At 38.0% G+C, this 19,527-nt stretch overlaps 2 protein-coding genes across 2 annotated transcripts in view; one reads left to right on the top strand and one right to left on the bottom strand.

The window, feature by feature from the left end:
* Nucleotides 1–11,732, bottom strand: part of LOC103715930 (carotenoid 9,10(9',10')-cleavage dioxygenase) — a 32,938-nt gene extending 21,206 nt beyond the window's left edge. Inside the window, exons 1-2 of the mRNA XM_039127444.1 lie at nucleotides 11,644–11,732; nucleotides 11,022–11,074 (exon numbers count right to left, since the gene is read on the bottom strand). The gene's annotated coding sequence lies outside the window, so the exon portion shown is untranslated. The remainder of the gene's footprint in view (nucleotides 1–11,021; nucleotides 11,075–11,643) is intronic.
* Nucleotides 8,250–9,766, top strand: LOC120111193 (leucine-rich repeat extensin-like protein 3). The gene is made up of 3 exons (XM_039127751.1): nucleotides 8,250–8,369; nucleotides 8,453–8,462; nucleotides 8,576–9,766. The coding sequence occupies exons 1-3, from the start codon at nucleotides 8,250–8,252 to the stop codon at nucleotides 9,142–9,144; spliced, it is 699 nt and encodes a 232-aa protein (XP_038983679.1). The 3' UTR covers nucleotides 9,145–9,766.
* Nucleotides 11,733–19,527: the final 7,795 nt, after the last annotated feature.

The following is a 19,527-nucleotide window of genomic DNA, read 5'->3' as shown; positions in this document are numbered from 1 at the left end:
AAGGGGAGCAAGAGATCAAACTTTTAGTTCAAAATATAGATTTGAAAGTCTTCTAAAGACATCAAAGTTCGAAATATGGATTTGGAAGTCTTTTACGAAGTAAAACATCTGCTTAGTAGGTTACTCTTTTGTGTTTTCCTTCTTGTATACGCCTTCTTTCTGCATCTGTGCTTGGGCTGCATAATTATTTTGGCTGCTTACATTTATGCTAGTATTTGGCACATGCAATTCACATGACTTGCAAAGGAAAAAAATAATACAGGAAGAATTAAGTCAGCATATGACAGCATGTGACCACCATTCATTTCTTTCTCTCTCTTTTTTTTTGGAGCCCATTGAAAGAATAGTGTCCTAAAAACCGACCGTAATCTGTACTGCGATAAGATTTCTTTTGTTTTTCTAGATCATGTACATGACATTTTGATTATAAATAAAAGGCATTATGTTTCATCATTTGCTGCATCTTATATTTGTGATGAACCCCATAGATTAGAGCCATGATTTTAGGGCCATGATGAAATCATGCCAGTGAGATCCAAAACCCTAAAATTCTAATATAAGATATTCTTAGTTTTTGGTACATTGAGTCAGGAATCAATGCTACCGAAAAGACTGACACATCTTATGTATGCTCGATGCAGAGGGTTATTGATCTCACAATCACTTGTATGGAGACACTAATACAAAGATATGGGTGCTCATTAGAGGAATGAGTTTGCTGAATTGACCTGCCAAGAGAATATCTTATGGAGTCTTACTTATTAGATTTATGCCCTAGAAGCCAATCTGGTTGATACATTATTAATTCTGGAACATAGTTTTGTACTTGGCTTTATTATTATTGATTAATTAATGGGCATCTTTTTCATTCATATTATGTATGTGTCTATGAATCATCCAAAGAATTAATAAGATGATGATGCATATTCTCAAGAGTTAAGAATTTGAGCCATATATCATTGGGGATTAATTTCTAAATACTCCTGATCGATGGATCATCACGAGGACAGTGATCGATCCGATGAAAAATTCGGTAGGCCAAAAGCTGTGCCGTAGGAAAAGAGAAGTAGAACTACTCCCACCAAATCGATGACCCAACGGGGTGGTGTCCCAACGCGATCGACCGATACTGGCTCCATACGGATACAACAAAACACTGTATGGAACCCGAACCTCGCAAACTTAGGTTCGGAAAACTTTAAAGATTTCTGGGGAAGGGAAGGTTTCCCCTCCCCCGAACCCCCTCCCCTCTTTATTTATTCTTTCTTTCCTATATCCGTATTCATACATACGGAATTCTTATCATGATTCATGAACTAATATATATATATTGATAACGAATATTTTATTGAAAGATTAAGTTATTACCGAACAAAGAAAAATTATCATTATAAGGATGAGATCAATTCGAAAGCACTTTTTTTCTTATTCTAGCGGACAGAATTCCATTGGTTTAATTTGGGACTCTCCGATGTATCTTTATTTGATCTATGATTAAGACGGACGGTTCAATTAGCGAGCATGGGAAGGCTTGTGGAGGTTTAGCAAGAGACTCTCCTCTTTGTTGGAAGATGAGTACACATCAGGGAATCCGCCCACGAGAGCCCAACCACAAGAGGCTCATACAGGAAGCAATCAGCCCATAGCCCAATAAATTTTCCAGAGCCAAGCCGTATAAGAGTGAAACTCCCATATTCGGATGGAGTCCAAATGATTGCATCAAAAGATATAATAAGTAATAGATCAGCCTTTCTAATTCGCCATGGACGAAATTGGCCCAGTGATCGCTTTTCTTATGGATGGACGAGTCTCGAGTCCACAGTGTAGGGACACTAAAGTAATAGTGCAGGTGCTTGTTAGAGAACAAGGGTACTGAACGTGACCAAAACAAGAAGTCACTTGGATGTCTATCCACTCGTCAGTGACTTACTTGATGTTGCAGTAGTGTGAATGGTCCTTTGACCTACGGTGCTTCGGCTATTTACAGTGAGGTTGCTATAGTTTGACTGCACGTATATATAGTCTCTAGCCATATGGATCCTTATGGTGTAGATTGGATGCAGTAGGTTCACTGTAGGAGTGGGGTATGCACCTACAAGGAATCTATCGACCTTGGTAGATAAGGAGTGATCCTATGTGATTTATAAGACTAAGTTCGTAAGACCTCGGCCGGGGCAGTATGAACAGTGGAAAAAGAGTTTTTCATTCTCGAACTTAAGTCCAATAAATCTAGACATATGACAGACGACGGGGTTTGACGAGTTATCCATAACCCCCGTTCTGTAGGGATCCATAATAGAAGGACTGTATCATACGATAACTGCACATAGAGGTTCATCATTCCATTCTGCTGGGTTGCCACTACATGCTGCTAGATGTCACTGGTGGATGGTGAGACTCACAGGGACTATCTTGATGATCGATGATCTCTGGTGAGTTGAGTTCGAATTGTTCCAACCCATTGAAAGAAGTTTTCAATGATATTATGATAGAGATCGCAGTATATCTCACTACCAGACAGAATAGAACCTATGGGGTCACACATAATAGAGGTATTGACCAATCCAATGGTTGAATCAGGATTAGGAATCACAAATAATTTGTAATTATCAATTTGATTGATAATTGGTGTAACCCAGTTAGTGAGTTGAAAAGAAATAATTGCAATTGGATTGCAATTTAATTGAATCAATTGGACTTAATTAATTGGGCTTGATCTAATTGAATAAGAGTCCTGCTTGGAGTAGGACTTCTAGAGTCCTAATTGGATTAGGACTTCAAATTATTAGAGTCCTACTTAGAGTAGGATTTCTAGAGTCCTAATTAGATTGGGACTGAAATTATATGAGTTCTAATTGGAATAGGACTCCTAAAGTCTTAATTGGATTAGGACTAAAAATCATATGATTCCTAATCAGATTAAGACTCCATAAGCCTAAATTTGAGTCATGATCTTATAAGATCCTAATTAGATTAGGAATCCTTAAGGTTCAGCCACCTAATCCCTTTTAAAAAGGGATTAGTCACCATTTAGGAGGGGGGTACGCCCCTCCTCTTGGCCTAGGCGTGCGTGAGCTCCTATTTTGTAGGAGCTCCACGCCTAGGGTTGTTTGAAAAGGAAGAGGAGGGCATGCGAGCCCTACTCTCTCTTTAATTCTTCTTAGGTACGACAGCCCCCTTCCCTCTTGGTATTCATCCACACAAAAAAAAAGAGGAAGAGAGAGGCGGCTGAACCTCTCCCTCTCCCTTACTTCCTTCTTCCACCAAAAATAAAAGGCTGAAGAAAGGGTGAATCTGGTTCTCCCTTTCTAGTCTTTCTTCCTCCTCTCTAAAGCAATCAAAAGTTAATTCAAAAGAGAGGATTTCAGCCATCAAAAGTATTCTCTGCAAGGGAGCTAGCATCCCGGAGAGATTCGAGAGCTTTGGTCGGTCCTCTGCCTCGTATGGATACCCGTAGAGGCCGGACGCATATGCGGCTTCAAGCGAACCTTCCAACAAATCCACGATCATCAGATTTGCGGTGATCATCTATCCACACAAGGTGAATATCTAATCTTCCTAATCATGTGAAAAGATATTTTTAATCCCAATCTATCTACGAACGTCGGTTTTTAAATACGTTTATGTGATGAACGGAATCTCGCGTATGCCCTTCCGCTGCGCTCAAATTTTTTTTTTTTCTGTGGCATGCGAGGGATCCCAACATTACTTACATGTCAAAAGATGATTCTCTTAGTAGGAGTTGTGCAACTGATCCTTTGACCTGAGATCACCATGGTATCTTGTGCACATGAATGCATGTTTTGTTTTACTCTCATTCATGACAGTAAATTGTGCACGGAGTCTTCTCGATATGAAGGATTGTGTACGAAGGTTATGAGTAGATCAACAAGTAATTAATCACTTCTAGTAAGAGTAGACCGCATCTCACTTACTCTAATCATATGATAATTCAGAAAATCTTTAATCAAAGTAGAATAAAAATTAGAAAGAGTTTCTAATGTTTCATTATTCGAATTATCATTAGAAGATTGAGAGAAACATGAATATGTAATTAAGTTTGACATAGATCCACACTTGTATACATATTCGGGATGTAGTATGATTGAATGATTGACTTGCACGATAACTTGCTACTGAAGGGTATGTTTGGTATTTTCACCAAATTTCATATCTTCCGGGTAGACATGATACGTTGCTAGACGTCAATCTTGTCTTGTAGGTTTGATTGAATTAAAAAGTTTAATTTGATCACCAATTAGAAAGGATTCTAATTGTTAAATTTGGGTTTGTACAGTTTGAACCTAAATCGATTAGAAGAGTTCTAATTAAGTTAGGTCAACTTGCACCCGTACCTACTGCTGGCTAGGTATGGAACCCAATGGGTCACACACAAGGGAACTGATCAAGGATCTAATTAGATTAGATCATGTTTGCAAGATGAATATGCTAGCACGTGTTGCAAACCCTAGCTCCTGATTTGAATTGGATTCGAATCTGATTCTTGTTTTGGATTAATTTAATTTGATTAGATCATATCCTCGTTTGGGTTGGCCAAGAGTTGGCACCTAATTGGCTTGGTTTGAACCTAATTGGATTAGGTTTGATAACTCATGTACTTTTGACCATTAGATCTTCATCAACCGTTGGATGAAGACATAATGGTGGGTTAGTTTGAACCCAATTGGATTGGGTTAGATAGGGCCTTCACTCATGCCATTAGATTTTCATCAAGCCGTTGGATGAAGACATAATGGGATCATGATGAGGCACCTTAGATTGAAGCCCTTGGATCATCATCAAGCCGTTGGATGAAAACATAATGGGATATGATGAGACGCTTTAGATTGAAGCCCTTGGATCATCATCAAGCCGTTGGATGATGACATAACAATGAATGGCGTGAGGATGAAGGCATGAGAAGCAATTTCAGCACATGAATTGAATGAGCGTATCATGAAGAGGCGCCTCTTAGATGGATAAGGATGAAATACAACTAACTTCTTATCTGATAGGTGTTTCATCTTATCACAACCCTTCACTCTTCATACGCCCCTTGACTCATGATCTGATAGGCGCCTCATATTTGATACTGCATCCTTTGGTGATGCATCCCCACGCCATCTATAAATAGGAGTGCGCTCTTGGGGTTTATTCATTCCATCCGAATTTCAAAAACCAACTCTCTCTCTTATCCCTTCTTTCTTACAAGTATTCTTTTTTTCTAACATCTCTTTCCTAGTTTGTCCTAAGCCAAGACAAGGAGGCCTTCTTTAGGACAAGAAGCTTAGAAAGAAATTTAGAAAGGGAAGAAAATTAGAAAGTAAAAAAGCAAGCTATTAGAGTTCTTTGGGAGAATTTAGCATCAATGATCTAGGTCTTTGGAGCTAGAGTCTTGAACCCAGTTCCTGTGTGAATCAACGCTGGAGGATGAATATTTGGGCACCTCGTGGAAATTCTGCATATTGGATATAGCGTTGCAGGTATTCCTTTATTCCTATATTTATATTTATTTGTTTGATTGTTACCATTAAGGTGATTTTGGCTCATTAGGGTTTGATGTAACGGGATTCTATTAAAAAATTTTTGAAATCCCACGCTTCCATTGTACCCCTTAATCGCTAAGAAACCCTACACCCCTAAACTGTTTGTTTCCTTGCTTAGATTCCCTTATTTGTCTCTCTGTCTCTTTCTTTCTGATTGCAAAGGAAAAGGCAGCCTTTCTTTAAAAAGAGATCTCTGTTCTAGTACCATTGGGCTGTTAGGACTCTTACAATAAAAGAAAATTCTGGCTACAAAGAAAATTCCAATCACAAAGGGAGAGTGCAGTCAAAAGACTCTCCCATGAACTATAGTAAGATGATCTATTCTGGTGCAAGGTAAAAGCAGGACTACAACATTTTTCTAAGCATTTCAGGGAGACTCCCAGATAAAGACAAGTTTGGCAGGAACTATGATGTGTGCAAGAATATCTTGATTGGTTCAAATATATAAATGCTTTGACTGCTATATGCATTGTTGTTATATAGTTGAATTGGATATTTGTTGGTAAATTGTTAACCATTACGACAACAAATATCGTAGCTAACAAGATTGAAAAAATTAGCCTTAAGGCTGGATTTAATCTGGTACTGTTGAGCTGGTGTTTCCTAGAAATCAGTTTGACAGCCTTCTTTTTTCACAATTTTCATTCATGTACTTCTAAGACAAACTGCTATATGGTTTCTTCTATTAGACCAGAGATAAAAATTATCCTCCTATTAAAGCTGCTTATGATGATTATTGAATACTTTAGCAATGGTCCCATAGAATATTTGACAAAGCTAAGCTCTTTAAAATTTTCCAAACAGATCTTTGTTCTCCTCCCATATTTCTTGGGTAAAATCTTTTACCAAAAACATGATTCTTTTCTTTTCCCTTACATTTAATAGTAAAAAATTGAAGTTTTGATCCTTCCATAAATAGCTGTTAAATGTTCAAAATTCTCCCATTGTTTAACTATAAAATTTGAATTCACTTTACCTTTATAGCAATTACTTCTTTCTTGAAAAGTGGTAGTTATTTCATCTGAAACTCTGTCATAAGTCATTGGCAATTTGCCTACCTTGGTTTATCCATATTATGTATTCTTGTTCTAGTCAATGTCATTCTTTTTTTTCCTTTCTTCCTAAAAGTAACTCAGAGTTTGGTTGACTTGTAACAATTCAATAGATATGTCATTATTGTGCGACAAGCTCAAATATTTTCACCATTTGCAGCTATAGAAATCTGGATTTTTTTTTTTCTCACATGTTTTGTACATTACCAATTTTCTACCAGACATTCACATTGTCCCTTTTATTTCTCCCATTTTCACTGCCTAAAATTTTGACTTTTCTGAATGGCACAATTCAAAACTTAAAGCTTCACATTCCACTACTATTTGTTCCTATCATGTATTAACCATGTAATAAAACCACCATTCCCAGTCCGTTCTTCTAATTCCATACAAAGTACCCTCTTGTGGAAATTTAAAAAGATCTTTACTGAGTTTTCTATCACGTGGTTGCAAATCTACATAAGTCAATTGCTCAAAACTGCATGAGTCAAAATTAAAAGACGATTTAAAAAACAAAAAGAAGGAAAAGTTCATGAAGATATCGTGCATATGAAAAATTAGATAAAAATATGAGAAAAACCAGGTCAGCCAGGTCAGTTCTATTATGTGCTATTAGCTGTCCATGTTATAATTATGTTACATGGTGTAAACTCTCAATTAACTCATCATGTATATGCTGAATGAGTAGATATTTTTCAAGTAAACAACAATTTAGTAGCAAATAATATATCAGCAACTAACATTAACCATAAAAAATAGGCAATGTATTGTCCGTATTGTTTGAAATCTAGGTATTTATAATGGGTATATGTACAGCCTAAAGTTGTTTCACAAATGGAGTAAAAAGTGACCACATTGATTGGCAGCTGAAGATGAATTGAAGGGTGAGTTATATACTTATATCTAGTCTTCTAACTTGTATTGTAAGAGGAGGTGAGGTGACTGGGAAATCCAATTCTATAAGTGATGGAGATTTCTATAGGATGTATCAGGATTTAGTTGTCTGTTGAAACGTGAAGTTTAAAAAACAAGGTTTGCTGGATGAAAAGTTTTCTTCTTTTTTACCCAGTTGATACACTTCATTCCTTTTTGCATTTCCAAAGCCCATTTGCTTGCCCTTTCTTTCTTCTACTAGTTTTACTCAACCCAATTTCTTTTCCTTCTTGTTGGTCAATCTGGATTTCTTTTTTGTTGTTTTGTAAAGAAACCTAGTCTATAATTCTATATAGTGTTGCCACGGCCTCCAACTGTCCACAAGCATAAACTACACGAACCTGAATATCCTTGGATCTTGGAAGCCATATTTTTGTGTCACACTCATCAGACATCATATTTATTGTTTATATCTGTTCGCCATCAACATGCGGGCAGTAAAACCTTCGATCTGCAAATCTCAAATCTCAGTGCTTTTTAGTCCTCTAAACCTAACAAAATACTGAGGAGTCACCTGAAGGAGAAAACAAATCTATCATTAGCAGATCATGAGGATTAGGATGGTATTATTGAACCTTCTTTTGTCGTTCTGTAGTTTGTAAAGAGGATGCTTTTTTCCATTAAAAAAAAAAATAAAAAGAGGAGTCGATGGTTGAAATGATATGTAAAGATCAAATTTCCGACGCGGTTACTGGAGATGTAACATAAGGCTCCTGTGATGGTAAATGTTAGAGATCCAAACATTACCTTCCAAAACATTCTCCATGCATATAAAGATCCTTTCCAAAATAAGGATCTCAGCCACGCTATTCATCTTGGTTTTTATGGGGCAAAAAAGGTAATCTGAAAGGCAGTCACAGATCAAGATGTGCCAATCCCTTTTTGGTTTTTTTTTGAGATGTGATGTGCTACCATATATAGGATTTGTTATGTAAGTCACCATGCTTGTTCCCTCTCCAGTTTCTTTCTAATTCAATGCCTGGGAATTTGAAAGCTTGCATCTGAATCATATTTGATGCAAATTTGGAATTTATTCCTTGCAAGTCCAAACTGGTGTGCAGGTTTTGCGTGATAAACAAGATATTGCAGAGGCTCAGCCACAACTTGCCAAGTTACATGCTTCCAAGAGTGAACAGTCGCCTGAAAAAGCTAGCACCGGACAACCAGACTGTCGGCAACAAGTAGCTTCACCGCCACAGCCTGTCCAGCAACCACTTCAAGCCCTAGCTGCTCCACCTCAACCATCTCCACATCCTTCTTCCCTTGTTCCTCATGCTCCTCCACCTCCACAACAACAAAATCCATCTCCTGTTGTTCTTTATCCTTCTCAATTGCCTCAGCCCCAGATGCCCGCTATACAGTCTCTAGCTCAAGAGCCCTGCTTGCCCGCACCAGTTCAGTCAATAGAGAGTACACATCAACAGTACCAGATGCCTGTGGAGCAACCACAGCCACCACCACCACCACAACAGTACCAACCAGCACCTCAGCTACAGCAGCCGAACTCGCAACCAATCCAGACACCCCAAGCTCCAAATCCTCCACTGCTTCAAGCTCCATTGACTCATCCCTTGGAGGAGTCATCACCATATATGCCACCATCTCAAAGCTAGCCTCATGGCATCCGCCAACCTGCCCCTCTGGCTCAGCCACCGACCAGGCCCCCTCCTACTCAACAACTTTATGGGCCGAATGCTAGCATGTATGAACCCCCAGCAAGCAGGCCGAGCCCGATCCGTATACCCTATTCTGCCGGCTGTGGTGTGGCTAAGTGGTCCTGGTTTCTCTTAACCATATTCTTACAGTGGATCACCATCCCACTATAGTAGCACTACAACGAAGCCATCTCCCTTTTCATCTTGAGGAAGCAACTACCAGCGCCTCCCAACTGCTAAAGTATTTTACCTCAAGCACTGCCAGCTGAATCAAGTTCTGGTGGGAGCCCTGGGAATAGAATGCCAATTGATGATGTTGCTGACAAGGTTGCGACAGTGGGGTTCTCCAGAGATCAGGTTAGAGCAACCGTGCGGCGACTTACAGAGAATGGACAGTCAGTGAATCTAAATGTTGTGCTTGATAAGCTTATGAATGATGGTGAGATCCAGCCACAGAACGGTTGGTTCGGGCGGTGACCGTGTGATTATTTATGTTATTTCTTTGTAAATAATAACTATCATACTGTAACAACCCAGGATCTCATCCAAAATGGCTAGCCGGAAGGTATTATTTGGGTTCCTTGATCCTGTATAAGTACCCAAGATCTACCCAGCGAATAACCGATGTGGGACTAAACACACGCCCGCACGGGTCCTCACATACTCCCCCCGTTCAAGCCCTGACGTCCTCGTCAGGCTAAGGGTTCATATCTATTCAAATCTAATCACAAACACCACGATTGGCCCGTGGTCAGCTCCAATAGATCCGTGCTGCAGTGTCCCCTAGTCCACATAGGTTATGAGCCGGGTCCGCTCTGATACCATAATAGTTGTCACGCCCCCGGCCCGAGATCGCGAGCCGGGGGTCGCGCCAACCGCCGCACACCCGTAGGGAACTCTCCCAACGAGCATGCAAGGCATCTAAACCAAATATCTCAAATATATATAACTAAAATAATTCAGCTGAAATAAATGCAATCTTATTCCATTGACTAACTCAAGTCATAGGGTTTCACAAGTCTAAATACGCAGCGGAACAATAAAGATAAAACATCAATTTAAACAAAGCCTAATCTAGGATAACTTGTGCTTCAGTTCTTTTAGTCGCTCTCCCATTTTAAATCCCCGATAGGTTAGTTCTCAGAATCTGTAAAACAACAAGAAATTGTATAATAAGCTAGACAGCCCAGTAAGTAATAAACACCTTAACTAGTCAATTCATATAATAACATAAAATATAAATACAAATTACGATGAATCAACATAATAACATAATCAATTCCTTTTCAAGCACAAATTCATTAAAATTCGTATCTTTCAAATATCTATATACATAATCATAAATCTGATTCGAAACAAATCACATTCATCTCATCAGCCTTTAGCTACGACCACACTTATACCCTGTGGCTAGGCCAGAACAGAACCGCACTTATACCCTGCGGAGTGGGCCAGAATACCGCACTTATACCCTGCGGAGTGGGCCATAATACCACACTTATACCCTGTGGTGGGGCCAAAATTGCCAATGCATAACCCCCTATTGGCAGGGTCCAGAACATAGCCAGGCTGAGAGTTCTAAATCTGATGCACATCAAAATTCTTTTGTAACATAATAGATATATCAAAATTCGATCTAAATATGCATATACGATAAAAAAAACAGTAATATAACAATAATCCGAAAAATATTATTCCAATTCACATATCCATTTTTCATTCAAAGCATCATCTCATAAAATTCATAAATCAAATATAAATTCATTAACAATTTATTCAATGCAAAAATAATATTATATAAATGAAGAGTCTAGAGAAGGCAGTTCGTTACTTACATTGAACGCGATCCACAACAAATCCAATTAATCTCACAAATTCCTCGCAGAACCTAATATCCAAAAATCATATTTTCTTTTAAAATTAATCACAATATATATAAAACTTAAATTTTAATATTGTTCCAGGGCCGACCCTGCAGAAGTGTCTAGCCCCCCCCAGGTTCAGGTTCGGATTCGGGTTCATACCCGTAAACCACCCTTTCCCTTTATTTATTTATTTATTTTTTTTCTTTTCTTTTTCTTGCTTTTCTTTTCTTTTATTTTCTTTTTCTTTTCTTTTCTTTTCTTTTTCTTTTCTTTTCTCTTTCTTCTTTCTTCTTTTCTCTCCCGACTCTCTTCCTCTCTTTCGGCGAAACAGGGGGTCCCATGACCCCCCCTTCTTCTTCTTCTTCCCTCTCGGTCGGACTCCGGGGCGGCCATGGTGGCCGGCCCCGACGGCGGCAGGAGGCGGCGGAGCAAGCCCGACCACCCCTTGCGGCTGGCGGCGGCGAGCACGCCGGCGCTAACGCCTCTAGCCGAAGCGAAGCATCTCTTTTTGGGCCAAAATCCGGCGATCGGCCGGCTCAAAATCACCACCCACCATGGCTAATCACCAAGCAAGGAGAAGGAAAAAGCTTACCTTAGCCCCGACGAAGATCCGGCGCCTTCCTTCCTCTCCGGCGGCGATGGAGGAAGAGGAAGACCCGTGCCGAAGAAGACCCACCTTTTTTAATGGTTCTCTCTCTCTCTCTCTCTCTCTCCCTCCCCCTCTCTCCCTCTCTCTTGGCCGGCAGCGGCTCCTCTTCCCATCCCTTCAAAGAGAGGAGGAGCCCTAAAAAGAATGGGGGAGCCGGCTTCTTCGGGATGGCTCCCCCCCTCTCACACGCCCTCACGTGCGACGCACGTGAGGCCAAAATTTGGGCTGGGCCGGTCAATGGACCGGGCCCAGTTTCGGGATCTCACACATACTGTATACTAACCGTCTCAGTTTGAGTATTAGTAGAGTGTCTTGCTGTGGGGAATCTAGATTCCACGTGCTATTGGAGTGTATGCAAGGTTCTGATGTTTAAAAGTACTTGTCGTTTAACTGAAACAATTTTTATTGTTCGGTTCACTCCTATCTTTTTCTGATTTATGGCCCTCTCCCATATGGCACATACTCTTACTGACTATTTATTTCTGCCACATACTCCTTTGTATGTTGTGTTTAAATATCTAATTTTATTTGTATATGCATATATATAAGCACACATTTCCCTTCAGTATTTTGTTGTGTTGTGTTTAAATATTTAATTTTTATTACTATGTTGTTACAATAGTTCCGGCGATCTTCTATAATTTAAGGTTCTCATTCCTTAGAGCTCCAATTCTTGCTATACCATATGATAAATCTCATAATTTAGGATAATTAAAGAGGCATTAGTTTTTTTTGAAGTTGATAGTCAAAAATATTTTAAATGTCTATATATGTCCAAGGCTGGCCCGAGCGTTAGGCCTAAGGCCTCGGCCCAAAGGAAGGCCTTCGGGAGAGCTGCTTCAACGTAGGCGATAGGCTCGTAGGCATCCAGGCTCTAGCATGGCCATGGCAGCATTCAGACGGCAAGCGTGGCTACCGGGGTTACGGCTTACAACCTACGGGACAAGATGTCTTAGCTGTCCATCTGTCCCCCGTCCATAGCATGTCTTCTCCAGGCTCCAGCTTAGCCCGTCTTCTCCATTTGATCATCTATCAGCCGTAAAACAGTAACCCAAATAACCAGTAAATCGCCGTAGCCCGTAGGACCCGTCTTTTTCAACTCTTCTTCTTCGGTTCTTGTTTTCTTGAGTTCTTTCTTCATGTTTGGCGGTTTCTGAGTAATTGAGTTCCTCCGTCCTCAGTACCGAAGAAGAAGAGTTCCACCTTAGTTCTTTCGAGTTTCGTCAACGTCCTTTGCCCGTTCAGTTGAGTTCCATCTTCCAAGGACGGCGAACCCTTGTCCTCCTCATTGGGCCGCCACTCCGCACTCGCTGCTCGGCCGAAGAGAGTGACAAGGGATCATGGAGGCGGCGTGTCGGCTACTCTTCTCCAGTTATCCTTCTAGGCCATCGGCCCTCCACCCTCTCCATGTGAGCTTCCTGCTTCCGACTTCGGTTTTCTTTTTTTTTTTTGATCTCAGACTTCAGTCTTCCGATTGGCAAATGGCGAATGACTTCCGGAATTCGGAGCCAACCAAGGGGAACTGGGTTTGGCCGTCTGGCCAAGGGGCTGGGCTCCTGGGGACTTCAGATTTTTTTTTTTTTTGTTAGATTATGCTATTTGTTTGAAAACCTTGTTTACCTCTTAAAAATGCTGCTATGTGTTTGCCTTCTAGTGGCTATGGTTATCATTTTACATTTTTAACCATTTTGTTCTTACTCTTACATCATTGTATGCATTCTTTGTTTTTCCTTTTGTGTGTGTGTTGATTAGGTGGAGGAGAGGGGGGGAGGGGGGTGTTGGATGCCTTCTTTGCTAATTGAAGGCGCATATTTTCATATTCTTGATTTTTTTCTAGTTCAATTTGTCTAAATTTCGATCTCTTCAGTGATTAAAGTTTGCTGCCAGAGCCTGTATCATGTTTCTAAAAGAGTAAATACTCTTTTCTTTTCATATGCAAGATCTCCTAGGACAAATTCTAGAGGACAATGATGTAAGGCTATCGACTGCTGGAAATTAAACTACTTGACATAGATAGTTTTGTAAAGTTAATCTTGTATTAATAGTTCCCATAAGGATCAAGAAACTCTACATTTGGTGTATGTGCCTGCAGTTAAGAGGCATTTCTTTTTTGTACTACATTCAAGCAAAAAATTTGGTTCTCTTCTCCTGTGGTTGTATATAACCACATCAACACTTTAAACCCTGCATTTAAATGACCATTTACCATCAAAATAGAAAGTAAGTATAAAGTATAAGAGATGCTTTAATGCTAAGAAATAGTTTAGGATAGCTTTTTTGGAATAGTTATGGCCATCGTAAGCAAGTTTCATTACAGTTCTTAGTTATGCTATCTTTTGAACTGCTATTTGGTAGATAGAAAAATTAGGCATGATTTTTTGCATATTTTATTGTCTATTACTTTAGGTATAACTTTATGCTTATTCTTAAAAATTGACAATAACTTTTCATGTCTAGGGTCCCCATTAAAATTGACAGTAGCTTTGGCACCACTATTCGCCGCGCAGTTCGGCACTGCTTGTTGGGACTTGAGTTCGTCGTCGAGTCCGGCACCACTTCTATTGACATTTCGAATTTTATCATTTACAACTCTCTTATATTTTGATTTGTTTGTAGTGATTGTCTTAATTATTTTGTTTGATAATATTATTTTTAGATTTAAATGTTTAATAGAAAATTTGAATGTGGGTATGAAAAAATCAAAAAGAAAAAAAAATCGAAAAACTCATTCAATCTCAAAAAGGAGCTCTAGATAGATTTGTTGTTACAAATAAACAAAATAATACATCAAGTTCAACTCAGAATGAAATAGAGTTTGAAGATGACATAAAAAGAATGAAACAAAATAAAATTGACAACCAGATTCATAGTAGTATTCAAATATCTACTGAAACAATCTCTAGTGAAGAACAATACTTGTAACAGTTGCTTCTGCTGAAAGAATTTTTTCAAAATTAAAGTTGATAAAATTTTATTTGCGGCCAACTATGTTCACAAGAAAGATTAAATGGATTAGCTATATTATCGATTGAAAATAATATTTTAATGAATCTTGAGTACAAAAGTTTGATTAGTAATTTTGCATCTCAAAAAGTTAGACGAATTATTTTTAAATAGATTTTTAAAGAATTTTAAACTTATTAATTTTTTTTAAATTTTTTTTTTAAAAAAAGCCTTCTTAGTGAATTTGCCTTAGGCCTCCAAATGTATTGGGCCGCCCCTGCATGGCAAGAGTGGTATTTTATAGTTTTGTAGAAATTGATATACTTCCATGTGCAGTAGAACACATGTTCAAGCAAGTATGGGGTCCTAGTCCTATCTAAGGAAGTTTCTTTTTCCATGCTTGGTTTTGGCTTGCTAGGCACAAAGCTACCTCTCAAAATTGACCACTTAATAGATTGATCTCATCCTATGTGAGCTCAATTGTGACATGCAGATGGTCTTATGCAACCGTATATGTTACCAAGTAGGTTCCAGCATCTCTCTGGCCCACCTTTTAGACAAAAGCCCCAAGTCTATAGTGAAATATCTGGTTCTTCTTCCCTAAGCAAACCAGCGCAATGAGTTCGACAAATTGATTAACCAGAAAACAAGTTCAAATCTGGCTGGAGGAGACAAGATGGAAGCCAAGCCTGTCATAAAGTTAGTGATGGTTCATCTTTTGTTCCCTCTGATAAAGAAGAGGCCTTTGAAGATGATTTTGAGATGGAGCATGACACAAAGGACGATCTTATGGAGGATATGGTTTGGGATAGTCATACCTATGCAATCGCTCAGGGCAGCAAGGAAGGATGCGAGAAATTGCTATTTTCAACTAATTAAAATTTATAATGAACCTCACACAAATATTCTGAGATCTAAGAGAGTTTCAAGCAGCACATGGATCATTTCTGGTATATACGATGCAAATATAGGCAATCTACAAGTGAACCTTTGGTATAGATTAAGAAATTCTAGGTATGTTTGCGTAGGATGCGGATGTGTGTTTAGTCCCACATCGGTTATGCACTAGATAAATCTTGGGTATTTATACAGTGCCAAAGAACTTAAATAATACCTTTCGGCTACCTTAGGTGAGGTTCTAGATGGTGATAATGATGGCTATAGAATTTATTGTAAGATAATGATTCAAACATAAGTTTACTTGAATAAAAAAAAAGGAAGTTTGATGACACAATTCCATGTATGCATAAAACCATACTGCAACATTTAAGAACTAATTAGCTGTATAAGAACAGTTTTGGACATCCATTTGTATGAAAATAAAAACTTGAATGACATCCTACAATTAAATCATGAGGTTTTAAAATTCTTTTCCAACAATTGGGGGATAGGGCAATCTACTTTGGACAACAATGGGATGATGCTTATGGGAATCCTATATAATTTCACCATTCTATTAAGTCCTCATCAGATTATTGGTCCTTCATGTTTAAACTATGTTAATGAAGGTCTACCACCTTTGGACAAGCAATGATATTAAACATGTAAGAAATAATTCTAACTAGCAAAATTTAAACAATTTGTGAAAGAGAACTGAATAGTTGGAGATGAGTTAGATACAAATTTCTGAAATCATGGAGCAGCTGCAAGTTTGGAGAACATCCATAGTAATTTTGGTAGAAAAAGCTAAATCACCAACTAATGACATATTTCCACTGAGTAAAGGAGCATATTATTCTATCAAGATACATCGTATCAAAAATATAACTAAAGAGCATTGGAACAAAGTATTCTGATAGCTTTACCAATTTTTTGAACCCTACCCTAGTTCTTGAGAGTTCACATAATGTGAAGGCCCTTTTCTTATCAGGAACTTCGGAGAAGATGTTAGACAATGACCTAATTTTGAAAGATAAATACAGAAATGCTTACATAGATATAGAATATAATTGGATGCGAGTGAACAAAAAGAATGGGAATATGTGTGCATGTGTTGGGAACGACCATGTTGCTCATAACAAAAGTCCAAGTAATTTAGTCTACTTCATATTTTTTAGTAATTGTAGCCAAATAGAAAACTTAACAAAACAAGCTGGCAAGATCCCCATTAATTCAGAACGCCACCACTCCTGCCAAGATAGATAGCATGAAAATGTTAAGAAAAATGTCTAACATTTTGACGAAATAGCATCAATTAACTCAGAGATTTAAATGGGTTAACTTACTTTGTTCTCAATCTACCTTTTGACACATTTTCTTGCTCCACTACCCTAAGCTTCAATCTTCAATTTTTTATAATCTGCCACCAGTTGCAAATTTAGAGATTTCAAAACTGTTTGCTTTCTTTGACAGTAACTCTGCATTTGACAAACCATCTTAACCTTGAAACTTTCTAATCTGGTTATTAGTCACGGGCTGCAAAGCTGAAGTAACCTTGTTTAGTTTTTCATCTAAAATGCTGTTTTCTTCCATTTTCTCCCTTTTGTTTGATCAATTGTGCCTTCACAATTCTCATCTTTCATCTTATCCACTTTAGAAACTATAGAATACTGGTCTTGAGAATTCAGCCTATTAAATATCAAACTACTAATTGTTTTATCATAGCCCAAACCAAGAGCATACCAAAGGCCGCATGCTTGCAAGGCAAACCATACAAGCATGCAAAGCTAGCTCCAAATCATTTTAAATCAATAACAAAACAACCTCAATTCTAAAGAGTTGATGTAATAGAAAACCCATAAGTCCAATACGCTCTCCCAAGTCCTGTAGCCAATCATAGATCATAATATATAAATAGAGAAAGAAAAGAATAATAAGCTATACCAGCTCAATAAGTAATATCATACTTCATAGTGGGCTAGAGCATGTCATCAAATCGCATATCATTGACTCGGCAAAATTTTATTCTTATCAAATATCAAAGAATAATACTCCTTTTTCTTTTTCAAAAGTATACTTTTCACAAATTGATGCTAAATTCAACATTTGGCTATAGCCAAGTAACCCAATAGCATGGATCAAGTAATGGATAATAGATAGCAAATAATGGCATCCAAATGCCCACTATTCTAACCACCAGTGGCACAGTATCGAAACTAGTTTTCTAGATTATAAGTTGATAAGGCCAACATATAATCCTCATGGGCAGGACCAAATCATAGCCCTACTGAAATTTATAAACACAGAAGCATTTTCACAAGTTACCCAATCTTTTCCAAAATAGGCCATACATTCAAAATAATTTATTTATAGGCATATAAAATATATATTCAAAGATAAAACATAACATGCTTGACCATTTAATCAAACAGAAGCAAAAATCCTAAAAACTATTTTATCAAGCAATATACACTATAATTTTTCAAGATCTCTTGGAAAACACATTATGAAGTATTAGGTCACTTACCTCAAAGATGTCAATGCCTAGATAAATCTACTCAGATTACAAAGATCCTTTGGGACCTAATCACCCCAAAATCACACATATATCGAATCAGTGCTATAATAATATTTTATAATAATTTCTAAAATTCTCTAAAATTATAAAAAACCTAATTTCTAAAATAACTATTATCATAATAAGAGAAACGAGTTACTAATCTTACCCTATTTTCTGTTATAGGGTGGGAGCGAGAGGTGGCACACTGAAAGCCCCTCTGGTGCTAACTCAGAAAGGGAAGAAAGAGATTAATAGAGGAAAAGTTAGCAAATAAAGGAGAGTTAGAGGGATGAAAGAGGGTAGTTAGAGGGGTGAGAGAGGGTATGATACCTTTTTACTTATCTCTACACACACCCACGATGGAGGGACAAGAGAAAAAGAGAGAGAAAAAGATGAGAGAGAATGGCATTTTAGGTGATGAGCATGAGAGAGGTGGAAAAGGCATGGAAAGGTGCTAGGGAGGTGAAAGAAAGAGAGAGAACAACAACAGAAAAAAATAGAGAGATAGAAAAAGAGAGGAAGAGGAAGAAGAGATGAGAGACAGAGCGACAAAGAGCGAGACTGAATGCGTAGAGAAAAGGCGGTGGAAGAAAGTAAATAAAGAGAGATCGCTGGAAGGGCTGTAAGATAAGAGAAGAGAGGAGTCCTGCCCTCAACAGAGGGTGCCCCCACCCTCCTTTTCATGCTTATCCACCGCCCAAGGGCACTGTCATTACATTCACATTATCCATCTTTTATTTTGTGCAATAATTCTCTTCCATCTTACCAATAATCACCTTCTTTAAAACCCTTGATACCCTCATCAAGTTTGCCTTCACATGCCTATCTTCAAGATTGAGATCACGAACACTACATGCATTCATTTTCTGGAGTTTTGAACTCATTCTTGGATCTTTACTCGATATGTAATTATTAATTTATAGCTATTTTAGTTGTATATATATAATTATCAATGGTATATACATTTGATTTGGATGTCTTATTATTGATTTTGTAGTCGAGAAGAGTAGATACCATCTCTAATTAAGGGGAGCATAGTCTATCTCATCTATAAGAAGCTTTTGCTTTTTGCAAGAGAAGAGAGTCTACTTTTCTCGACTTGAAGTCAATAATGAAGTATCTAAATCAAAGATCTATACCATTGTCATTATCTATACTTGGAAAAATGCCTAAAATCTAAGAATTAGGCATTTTTCTAGTTTATAACCTATCCATCATGTGGTCATAAAAATGAATGGCCAAATAATGAGAACCATATATTTTCATGATCTAAGTCTTAAAATCTACATTTTCATTCTACACATACTTTAACATGCATAGATAATGATCTATATGGCAGGTTCTTAATTTAAATATTTTATTATCTTTTAATCATAATAATGCAATTAAAAACCTCCCATGTTTGTGATTGCATGATGCATAGATTAGAGACTAACAAAATATAT

This window comes from Phoenix dactylifera, chromosome 6, assembly GCF_009389715.1.
Source record: "Phoenix dactylifera cultivar Barhee BC4 chromosome 6, palm_55x_up_171113_PBpolish2nd_filt_p, whole genome shotgun sequence".
NCBI lineage: Eukaryota > Viridiplantae > Streptophyta > Magnoliopsida > Arecales > Arecaceae > Phoenix > Phoenix dactylifera.
Note: the sequence above shows the minus strand (reverse complement) of the source record. Positions and strands in the feature narration are given on the sequence as shown.

Coding starts and splice junctions, on each gene's coding strand:
- LOC120111193 (XM_039127751.1), top strand. CDS start 8,250: ATGGTAAATGTTAGAGATCCAAACATTACCTTCCAAAACATTCTCCAT.